The following is a 12,601-nucleotide window of genomic DNA, read 5'->3' as shown; positions in this document are numbered from 1 at the left end:
ATAATATGTATTTTACTTTTCATTTGCCCTGAACAACCATTCATCAACTGAATAATATCAATAAAACATTTGTTTTACAGCTAAAAGAAAGCATGGAGAAGGAGAAAGAAACAGAAGTCAGTAAATTGAGAGAAGAGGTGAAGGACGAATGTACTAAAGCTAATGATATACTGAATGGTAAAATAAGGGAACAATTAAAGAAAGAGTTTGAAGTGGAGACAAAGAAAACTGTGGAGACTGAGGTAGGTAGTATTGGGGAATGTTTCCTTATTTGTGTGTTTACTACTCTGTTTCAAAATAACAAGCTTTTTAAAAGACTGTTATAAACTGATAGTAAAAAGATAAAGTAACCATGGTAACTTAAAAAGCAGAAATAAATTAATGGTCATGTACTTGTTTTCAAGATATAAACCATTGAAAATTTTATGGGGAAATATTACAAGGATTTTATAGGATTTCAAGTTTGACTTTTTAAACTTTATATTGTAAAATTATGATAAACAAAGTAGGGTTTAAAGGGGATTTTTTTTTAATGGCTCTTCATGGATAAAACCAGAGGATTCAGAATATCTGGAAAAATATTCCAAACAAGAGGAGTGGTTATATATCCTTATTATATCTTTCCTCATTATACTCCATGTTTGATGGAGGTTATATATTGTTTAAACTGTTGGTTCTTGTTTGCATCTATCCATCAGACTTTAACTTGACAGTATTACATAAAAAGTCATCTTAAGGTGGTACCCAACACTTTAACTAAAATTAATAATGCTCGTTTAATTTTCATAAAAATTTTTTTTTAAGTATTTACTTTGACCCTTTAACAAAAATATAAAAATTTCAAAAACTTTGAACCAACCGTTTTGTCAGAAAAATTACACTGGTTATATAGCAGTTTGACAAACACTAATTTTGATCATTGAGAAGCTTAATATTCCTTTTACAACACAATGTAATTAAAAAGTTTAGCTGACTTTACAGAGTTATCTCCCTGTAGTGTTGGATACCACTTTAAGAGGCCTCATCATAAAAAAAAAAAAAAGGAAATTTCTATACAGAAACACTAAACCTAACTGTAGTTAAAACTTACTTCTTATGGTATCACAAAGTAATTTTGGGAAAGGAAATGGGGAATGTGTCAAAGTGACAACATCCCGACCATAGAACAGTCAACAGCAGAATGCCACCAATGGGTCTTCAATGTAGTGAGAAACTCCTGCACCCGGATCGTCCTTCAACCTACCCATTGAAATATGTATATAAAGCAATGTTTTAAAGTTAAATACTTAAAACTTATTAAAAAATTTCATCAGATTTTTCAAATTGATCATGGAATATTTGGTTTAGTCCAGATAATTGTATTGTTTACATTAAAAATGTTCTCATAGAGAAAATTCTCACCAGTAAATATTGTAAAGATTTGAAAAAATCAATGTAAGTAATTCAAAATTGCTCTTGTCAGTACATTTTGCAGTATAAACTAATGAACATTTTCTCGAAGATCTTCTGGTAACTTTAAAAGTACCAAATCTGAAGAGACTTTTTGTTTTTTAAGGGCCAAAAAACTTTTTTTCATGAAATTTTTCTTCCACAGTGTAAGATTGGGAAGTATCAAGGATCAGCCAGTTAATAGCAAAGAAAAATTCTTTAAACTTCAATTCCAGTAACAAAAACATATTCAGCATATAAAAAATTGTAAACAAAAAAGACATGAAATAAGAGCTTTGCATTTAATAGACTAGTGTTGTGTCACCTTGACCTTAGTTTAAATACCTTGCGAAATTTGATATTGTTGACTATATGTGTCAAAATTGAAATTTGAACCCCATACAAAATTCTTATCAGCACTATTTAAATTGGTGTGTGATTTATTCATTAAAAAGCATTTAAAAGGTTACAATTATCAGTTTTAATACTTTTTTTGTTTTTGATGGACAAATAACAGAATTACCAGTTTATACATGAGTAACAATACACTTGTTTTTCCTTATGTAAACTTTTGAAAGAATTTAAGGGCTTTTTCATTAAAACATGCATGGTACCTAATGAGGTCACTGTAAAAAATACCCAAAGAAGCAAATTTTATAGACATTTATATGTACTTTTAAGCTGTACAAAATAATATTTGACATCAACTGATTATCAAACTTATTTTACTAAATTTAAGTCACCTGGTCTGTGTCCCATGCATTTTTTTCGCAATAATAAAAACATTGAAATATTTCCGAATTGCTATACTTTTTTGGAACTTTTGGATTATAGCTCTACATCTTTTATATAAGCTTTGGATTTTACATATTTTGGCCTTGAGCATCACTGAAGAGACATTATTTGTTGAAATGCGCATCTGGTGCAGAAAAATTGGTACCGTTAATGTTATTACAGTATATTGAATAGTAATTGCATTCAGTTCTACACAGCTACTTTTGCATAGGTACTATTTCTGTATTAAAATTTGTAGTACTGGATATCTACTTTTAATATTCAGTACTATTTTGTTACTCTAAAATTATTGTAATATTGAGGTACCTGTATTTTACAGTACTTTATTTGTACTTGAAATTGAGGTACTACAGATTTTTGGTTACTACCGTTACATTTTCAGCATTTTGAAAGTTTTTCTATTTCAAATCTCTTCAAGTTATGATTTTCAAACATGGAATATTGTATTATTTCTGTACCAAAATATTTAGTACAAATCAAGTACAGTAAAATACAAATACCGAAATATTACAATAGTTTTAAAGTATAGAAATAGTACTAAATATTAAAAGTAAAATTTCCAGTACTGCATTTTTTTAGTACCTTTGGTCCGAGTACACAGTTATTTCGTAGTGCATTTCCTTTAGACAATAAATGGAAATAAAAAAAATCCCACCTGCGCTTTCTCCATAATATTTTTACAGTGTGTTGTACTACTTTTGGGACAAATTATATCAAAATTATAGAAAACTTCATCAGCTCTAACTCAAAATATGGACAATTTTATGTGAAGGGGGGCTTGAAATCTTTTGACAGCTTCCGAAATGCTAATTTTTGACCTTTTTCAACTGGACCAAATCACTACTTTACATTATAATTCATGAATCAAATTTTTTTACAGTGTAATTTTATCCCCCTTCTTGCTACTTGAGGCATAAAACATAAATAAATAAATTTGGAAGGGGTATAAAAAAAATTGACAAGTAACACACTGTCCACAGTAGGGACTATATTCGTGGACAACGAAAATCAAGGGACGATAACTGTGTACTCGGACCTAATAGGATAGAAAAAATTGACCAATCTTAATAAAACTTGGTATGACCTAAGCTTAATAAACTATGAGACTGCTTACAAAGTTTCATGGCAATAGGATATATTTTATAGACAGTATGATAAATTCTATATTCAACATTGCGTGTAAAAATTTGACGTTAAAATTGAAAAATTTTAACTATCAACATTTGGGGCTTTAAAAATCAAAATATTGCCAAAAAAACACTTTTTAAATGCCTTAATATATATTATATCATGTATCAAAAGCAATAGAATACTCATTTAATTTATCAGACTTAGCATAATTATTCAAAAGTCAAATTTATATGAGCCTGTGCCTAAAAATGGAGGTTTTCCAATGAAGGGGAGCCTTACATGAAGATGTAATATTTTCCAGCAATTTTAAATTTGTGATGTTTTTTGGTTATAAATAATCCTTACATATGTATTTATTGTACTTTAAATGGAAAGAAAAATTACAAATAGCATATCATATTAGTTTAAAAGGGTCTTAGGCCAAGTAAGTCTGAAAATAGTTTAGGGTCAATTTAGGCCGTAGCACATATTTACATTTAAAAATGCATACTAAAGCTATAGGAAATAAAAATTTGTGTCTTATTCATCATTTCTATACTCAAGTTACATGATACAATAAATCTGAGCACAAAAGGACTCTTTAGTTCAACTTTTTGTGCATACAGTATGGTCAAATGCAAAGATTTTTCAATTTTTAGTGAAAAACTTGCATGCAATTTTAGCCCAAACAGGCTTATATTTGAACCACTTGCTATCCTACAGAAGAAAAGAGAGATATTATGTGAAATGAGACAGGTACAAAAGACATTATAAAGTGCTTTTTATACAAATTTAGTGAAATCTTCAATATGGACTTCAACTTTTATGTACCAAGCTCCTCACATTTAACTTGATCCAAACAGGGCTTTACCCCGGGGTCATTTATACAGCACATTTTGCACACATTATCTGAGATAATCTTCTTTTCTGTAGATTCAGAGTTCACAAATGAGTTATACAACTGCATTAAAGCATAGAAACACAAATATTAAAACATGAAAACCTGTCAGATAGCAAGTCAGAATGCCACTTATGCATCAAAATTGAAAAAGCTTTGAAATGCTCAATTTCCCCATGTAATGCCAAAATGGGAAATTTTTGCAGATTTCTATCAAATAAAAGTTTAAATCCTTTAGTTTTATTCTTTTTGACAAATTGACACCATTAAATCATTCAGGGAAGTTGCTCAAGTACAGATTCTATATTTCATGATTTCACCTCTTAGGTCCGAGTACACAGTTATTTCGTAGTGCATTTCCTTTAGACAATAAATGGAAATAAAAAAAATCCCACCTGCGCTTTCTCCATAATATTTTTACAGTGTGTTGTACTACTTTTGGGACAAATTATATCAAAATTATAGAAAACTTCATCAGCTCTAACTCAAAATATGGACAATTTTATGTGAAGGGGGGCTTGAAATCTTTTGACAGCTTCCGAAATGCTAATTTTTGACCTTTTTCAACTGGACCAAATCACTACTTTACATTATAATTCATGAATCAAATTTTTTTACAGTGTAATTTTATCCCCCTTCTTGCTACTTGAGGCATAAAACATAAATAAATAAATTTGGAAGGGGTATAAAAAAAATTGACAAGTAACACACTGTCCACAGTAGGGACTATATTCGTGGACAACGAAAATCAAGGGACGATAACTGTGTACTCGGACCTATAGTACCTATGAAAAAGTAGCTGTGTAATGGATTTGTCATTTTCAATTCAAGACTAATATCCAACTGTTAATATTGGGACAGTTGTCTATATTTTATCCTATCACATAAAATTAAGTATTTTAACATCTTCAACCTACACTTAGTAATGTTTAAAGATATACAATGTAATTTTAATTATGAATATCTTTAATATTGATAATATACAATTGACTCGTAATCAGTTCATTATATTTAAAGGGATCATACCTTTGATAAATATAGATTTAAATAATTCATTGCATACCACAATACATGCTTGAGTGATTTTTAAATAGCCCTCTTAATTAAAAGCTTTTGTTTTGGAAAATTAGATCTCTGCAATGAATTTTGATATTGTAGCCAGGGTGAAAAATTTGTCTACAAAATTTTAAATTATGTCAGTTTGCAAACCACAAGGGTATATTATTTCTATAGAAAAAGGATAGTAGAATTTTACTCAATATTGAACTTGAAAGGATAGTTGTGAATATGGATTTAAATGCATTTAAATTGGACATAGCAGGTAAAAACTTAAAGCCTTAATTTGGGGATTTAAATAGTGTTATTATTGTGTCAAATCAAGTAATTATTTAAGAATATTTTTTTGGTTAGACTAAACAATTGAATAGTCTGTATATCATGTATATACTGCTGTATGCATGATGACATCTCCATTTATTTCTTTCATGGTTAGCAATGATTTAAAGTCTGGAAATTTAAGGGGGGGAGGATAAATTGCATTGGTCTTGTTGGTTCTTCCTTCTGTTAGTCCTTTTATCCAAAACTGAGGTTCTGAGTTTAAATCTTGCATCTTGAATTTGTCCTTGACTCCAATTTTAATTGACTAGGATTGTCAGTGTTCTTACCGAAGATAGGCTGTTCTCTTATGGTTTCCTCCACCAACAAATACTGGCTGCTACAAATTTCACAGTAGTGCTGAATGTGGCATTAAACACCAATAAATCAATCATTCAACATTTCTGTCACATTTTTCAAAACAGAATGACTATATCTTATGAAATGCTTGACATTGATAAGTTTCTTAAAAACTCCTGAACAGAACAATTCCTAATTTGTCAGCAGCTTGGCAGTTTTTCAGATCTAACTACTTTCTTTTTTTTTATGCCCCGCCTACGATAGTATAGGGGCATTATGTTTTCTGGTCTGTGCGCCCGTTCGTCCATCCGTTTCGTTCGTCTGTCCCGCTTCAGGCTAAAGTTTTTGATCCAGGTTGTTTTTGATGAAGTTGAAGTCCAATCAACCTGAAACTTGGAATACAAGTTCCAGATGATATGATCTTTCTAATGTTAATGCCAAATTAGTCTTCTGAACCAAATTTCACAGTCCACTGAACATAGAAAATGATAGTGCGAGTGGGGCATCCGTGTACTTGTGACATATTCTTGTTTAACCATAATTTGAGTTACAAACAGGAGTATGCAAAGCAATACATTCATTTTGATTTTATGTAAATCATTTTTGCGTCATAATGTCATATGAATATCTTGATCTTCTATTACAGATTGCTATGGCCAAAGTGAAATGGTTTGAAGAACAGAAAGTTGCCAAACAGACAGCTGTAGAAAATGCTGTGAAACTTGCTGAGTCTGAGTGGCAATCTAAACTGGAAACAGCTCTTGAAACAGAAGTTGACATTCGTGTGACAGAAGGTAAGGTTAGGTTACAGGTCACTGAATAGAAAAAAAGGACCTTTATTTCTTTGGTTCAAGTTTTCATGGATTCTGTGGTCATTCAAAATTATTACTGACATTAGGAATTTTGGATAAAAGGAGATATTGTAGACTCATTATTTGTTGGATACCAATTTCTGGGATTTTATGAGTACAGGTCAATCACAAAATTAAATGTTCAATAGATGGCAAATTTTCTATAGATTGAATGCAAACCTCCACATAACTTTAAACTTGAATACCAACCAACATATAAGTTTTCTTTAATTCACAAAAAATGGTACCCACAAAAAAATGAATCTACATTATTGGATATATATTGTCAAAGAGATAGCTGTTAATAATGAAAATAAGGACGACAACACAAACTAGATGATTTAAAAAATGGCTCTGAATTTAACTTATTTGTTCCTCGCCTTTCCAAGTCTTGGAAGGTAAACTTATTGTTGCTTTTCCAGCTGGGTGATAGTTGGGTTATGATGAACCCCTGATTGATACTGTTCTAAAGACACCTTTGTAAAGTAAAAATTCTTTAATGACATGTACAAGTGTTGGTTTTTTTTCAGCAAATATAATATTTTCAAATTTTTAACTTTATAAATTACAGCAAAAGAACAGTGGACAAAAGAAAGACAAACCTCATTTGACAAAGAACTTCAGAGTAAACTGACCAAAGAAAAAGAGAATATCAAAATAGTAATGGAGACGGAATTTGAAAAGACATTGGAGAAGGTCAAAGAGGAGATTGAGAATGAGAAGGATTCAGAAGTCAGAAAGGCTGTAGAGAAAGAGAGAGTGAGAGCTACCAATAGGGCAGAGGTCGATAGAGAAGTGGCTGTACAGAAGGAGGAGGAGAAATGGAAATTAAAGATGGAGAAGGATCTGGAGATCAGACTGGAGAAGGAGAAGACAGATTGGGAGGAGAACAATGAAATTGATGTTTTACAGGTATTTTAAAAATAAACACCTTATTATAGTTTTGCAATACTGTGGATTCATTAATTTTAGTTGGATACCAATTTCGTGAATTTCAGGAAAGCCACAAATTTAAATGTTCATCGAATTGGAAATTTTCAATCGGCTTGTATACGAATTTTGACAAAACCACAAAATTAAATATCCTCGAAAATGTATGTTTTCCTCAATACAGGAAAATTGGTACCCATGAAATTAAATGAATCCATGGTATATTTTTGCCTTATCCACCTCTCTCATCCTATAAATGCATAGGTATTGGCTTCTCCTGCAGCTTTTTCCCTGATTGATTTTTTTTTGGCAAAAAATATTCAAGCATTATGACAACAGTCAGAAAATAATCTATTAAATAAATGAGAACTTTGTAACTTATTGAAAATTGCTTTACTTGAAACTCACATACATGACAATGATGACATGCATGACATAGATTTTTTGCCAGTAAACTTGTAATAACATACAGAATGTTGCATTTTTTTTGCATTATTTGAATATTAAAGTTTGCATTTCAAAATGTACAAAATAATTTTTAGATTTATCAAAGATATCAAATATTTGGTGATTCAGGGATACACAAAACATGGGGAAAAAAAGCAAAAAAAAAATACTAGATGATTGATAACACTTAAATTGAAATAATTTAGCAAGTGTTTTTATTTTTTTCATTTTAGAAAATTCATGAAGAGAAGTTGAAATGGAACAGAAAGAAAGATATAGAAATTAAAGAACTTTTGGAGGAAGAAAGGACAAAATGGCAAAATAATCTGGACAAACAGACAAGGGAAAGACAGGAAAAGGATAAACTCACAGCCGAGCAGAGAGAGGTGGAGCAGAAAAAGGATTTGAAACAGGCAATAGAGCATGCTCGAAGGGAATGGGAGGACTCGCATGAGTACAGTGTAGAACAGATAAAGAATTCTATGGAAGAACAAATTCAGGAGAGAATATCTGCTGAGGTTAGTCAGAGGGCATCAGAGCATTCCAAATGAGAGTACAAATACTGGCATTGTGCAGAGTTAAACATATAAAAATCTCTATGAAGGAAACAATTCAGGGGAGATTACTGTTGATGTTTATAATTAAAAACCATTAAATCTGTTGGATAGTTGTCTCATGAGCAGTAATACTACATCTCCTTATTTTATATAGAGAGTAGAAGGCTTGAGTTGGAGAAATCCTTTGATAAAAAAAATGCAAGATTAATTACGGCGATTTTGTGTTATTTAATTTACTGTTACAAAATATTACAAATTATTATAAATTAAGGAATGTATCTCCCTCATGCAAAGCTCTGATTCCTTTCACGGATTTGGCTATACTTTTTGGAACTTTTGGATTATAGCTCTTCATCTTTTATATGATAAGCTTTGGATTTTACATATTTTGGCCACGAGCATCACTGAAGAGACATGTATTGTCGAAATGCGCATCTGGTGCAGAAAAATTTGTACCATTAATGTTATTATAGAAAAATCTTTGTACAAATGATTGTATCAGATATTAAAATGTGAGTTCTTTTTATTGCAATATACTCACCTAGTTACATTTTTGGCATTAATAAAAACCTAGCAATTACATGTATAACTTAATTACCAGTATTTTGATTGATAGCTCTTTCTTGCAATTTTTTGCAATGATTTGTATTCTCATGAAAGTTGTGAAAAAAAATTCTTGCCACAATTTGTTGGTAAACAGTATAATCTTATTTATATTCTTTGAATTTCATTCAGTTTATTGTTGTATAACATATTGTTTATTTTCTTTAAGGTTTCCATAGCAATAGATGAGGCTAGAAAGGAATGGTTACAAGAGAAACAAAAGGAAAGGTCTGCTAGTGAGGAACTCAGCCTGTCTGTTATAAAAGAGGTAATTAAAGGGAGACAATTTCAAGTTATCTTATTCAGGTGACAGTCTTCTACAGTCTGATTTTCCTACTATAGGGTTACTGCTTATTTATATCGACACTATTTCTTTTTGGAAAATTACATGACTAAGCACTTAAGAATATTAGGTAAAGAAGATTGCATTAGATAAAATATTATTCCACAAATGTTCATTAGATACTTCTTAGATCATTTAATTTGGCATATATTTATGGAACTTGTTATCATATTGATGTGTGAGAAAATTGCATTTGATGTAAGCAAATAGATATGTTTTCATTCTCTTCACTTCTAAGATTTTTTTTTATCTTCTAATTTTATTTCGAATTTTATTGAAAATCTTAAAAAAATTCTCCATAGTATAGAAGAACTTATATTTTTAATGTCTTACAATTGTAAAAAAATCTAGATATTTTGTTGTTTATATTTTGGTTGCACATTTGATAAATTCCTAATGATAAAAACTAAATTATTTTTATTTGTTATGTTAATTTGCTAATTTTATATTTTAGAATAATCTCAAATATGAGGTAAACAACACGTTAAACTGTCACAAAAATAATAAATTCTTCAGGCTTGCCACAATTTATTTTATATGGTTTACTTAAGTAGACATATTTATACATTTAGATTTTATATTTTTTTATATTTGCATATGTATTTTTCACTACAAAAAAATCTGACACACACCAAGAGTTGAGATTTATTCTGATCTAAAACTTTTTTTAAGGAGAGGATAAAACTTAAACAGAGTGTAAGTGGTTGTAAGGCTAACATTTCACCAGCAAACAATATAAACTGTTCTTCATTAGAGAATCCAAAGCATTCTGTCAAATATTTTCATCAAATACAGTCAAACCTGCATATAAGGTAGAACTCAGGACAAAAGAGAACTGACCTTATCAAAGAGGTGAATTTTAAATGAGGTTCAAAATACATAGAAAATACTTCAGCAGGATGTAATGGAAAAAAAGTTTTCACTGAATAGTGGTGACCCTCAAAGCAGGTTTGACTGTTTTGAATATGTACATTTATATTTATTTTGGTGAAATGTAGTCTTATTTTAGGTAAAGAAAACAATCATTCAAATGTCATAACTTGTAATAATTAATTTTGTGTGAATAGCAGACACAGTTTTAACACATTCTAAAGAAACAAAAGTAGTGTTTTTTCTTCTTTCTACAGTTCTTTCCATCTTTCCTGTGTTTAATACAAGTTTTTGTCCAAATCATTGATTTTTGTAGAGGCAGTGTCACATACATTATATAAATAAGCATTGAAGATTTTAACCTAAATATTTCCTAAAAAAAGGAAAAAATATTCCCTGGTCGTTTACTTTAGTTTTAATACAAACTAATATGGATCAAATAATCGCTCTGTCAAAAAATTTAAATATCTCCTTAAAACTAACCAATGCTGTACAAGAAGTATGTTATTTCCCTGACACTAGACAAAGCTCTATAGGGAACAAAACTTTCCTTACACTAGAGAAAACTTTACAAAGAAAATTATCTCCCTTACATTAGCAGGGTTTAAGCTAGGATTTTGAGGGCTTTAGTCACTTTTACGCGCTATTAAAATCAACCTTATTTTGTGTAAAAGCAAGGGGCCAATGATGTATATTACTAGCTTCATCTTTTGACTTTGTCAGATTTTAAGGGATTGAGGCACCAGCATGATTGGCAGTTATTGTATGATTTGACTGTATTGGCCATTATTATGAAAGATTCTGACATGGAATCCAGAAATTTAGTTCACAATTTCTCTTCAGTTTGTTCCAGGGGTCATTCCTGATCAACAAAAGTTGGAATCACAGCAGAAATTAACTTGCAATGATTATTTCAATGCATAATCATTATCCATATAAAAGGTCTAAATCGATATTTGGAATCATTTCTTTCAAGTTGGAAATGTGTAAAATCCTTTTTGGAACTATAATAATGACTGAAAGTAGGTTGTAAACAAATCAACAATAGATCACGTTTACTACTTTCGGTTTTAAAATGAAATGAAAACGGGAAGTGACACGTGGATAATAAATTCAAAACGAGTCCGGATTCATCAGGAAATTATCATTTTTTGATTTAAATTCCTTTAGTGAGAGATATTTGTCTCTCTCGTTTAATTGATTCTAAATTAAATGATTTCGTATTTTACGTTTTTTATACGACCGCAAATTTTGAAAAAATTTTCGTCGTATATTGCTATCACGTTGGCGTCGGCGTCGTCGTCGTCGTCGTCGTCGTCGTCGTCGTCCGGCGTCCGAATACTTTTAGTTTTCGCACTCTAACTTTAGTAAAAGTGAATGGAAATCTATGAAATTTTAACACAAGGTTTATGACCACAAAAGGAAGGTTGGTATTGATTTTGGGAGTTTTGGTCCCAACATTTTAGGAATTAGGGGCCAAAAAGGGCCCAAATAAGCATTTTCTTGGTTTTCGCACTATAACTTTAGTTTAAGTTAATAGAAATCTATGAAATTTAAACACAATGTTAATGACTACAAAAGGAAGGTTGGTATTGATTTTGGGAGGTTAGGTCCCAACAGTTTAGGAATTAGGGGCCAAAAAGGGACCCAAATAAGCATTTTTCTTGGTTTTCGCACCATAACGTTAGTATAAGTAAATAGAAATCTATGAAATTTAAACACAAGGTTTATGACCATAAAAGGAAGGTTGGGTTTGATTTTGGGAGTTTTGGTCCCAACAGAATAAGGGGCCCAAAGGGTCCAAAATTAAACTTTGTTTGATTTCATCAAAATTGAATAATTGGGGTTCTTTGATATGCCGAATCTAACTGTCATGACTGTGTATGTAGATTCTTAACTTTTGGTCTGTTTTCAAATTGGTCTACATTAAGGTCCAAAGGGTCCAAAATTAAACTTAGTTTGATTTTGACAAAAAATCAATCAGTTAGGTTCTTTGATATGCTGAATCTAAAAATGTACTTAGATTCTTGATTATTGGCCCAGTTTTCAAGTTGGTCCAAATCGGGGTCCAAAATTAAACTTTGTTTGATTTCAT

General features: G+C 30.6%; 1 protein-coding gene across 7 annotated transcripts in view; it reads left to right on the top strand.

The window, feature by feature from the left end:
* LOC139495194 (centrosomal protein of 152 kDa-like) overlaps positions 1-12,601 on the top strand; it is a 52,873-nt gene that overhangs the window by 24,641 nt on the left and 15,631 nt on the right. For 3 of the 7 annotated variants that reach the window (XM_071283401.1, XM_071283395.1, XM_071283394.1), the window contains exons 16-21: positions 81-242; positions 6,552-6,699; positions 7,328-7,668; positions 8,367-8,651; positions 9,463-9,561; positions 10,309-10,332. In XM_071283401.1, the coding sequence (XP_071139502.1) occupies positions 81-242; positions 6,552-6,699; positions 7,328-7,668; positions 8,367-8,651; positions 9,463-9,561; positions 10,309-10,332 (1,059 nt within the window). Of the gene's footprint in view, positions 1-80; positions 243-6,551; positions 6,700-7,327; positions 7,669-8,366; positions 8,652-9,462; positions 9,562-10,090; positions 10,109-10,308; positions 10,333-12,601 lie in introns of all 7 variants that reach the window. The other 4 variants (XM_071283402.1, XM_071283399.1, XM_071283400.1 and 1 more) reach the window with 2 other exon arrangements.

The sequence above is a fragment of the Mytilus edulis genome, chromosome 11 (genome assembly GCF_963676685.1).
Source record: "Mytilus edulis chromosome 11, xbMytEdul2.2, whole genome shotgun sequence".
Taxonomy (NCBI): domain Eukaryota; kingdom Metazoa; phylum Mollusca; class Bivalvia; order Mytilida; family Mytilidae; genus Mytilus; species Mytilus edulis.
The sequence above is the reverse complement of the archived record's forward strand: the minus strand, read 5'-3'. Positions and strand labels throughout refer to the sequence as shown.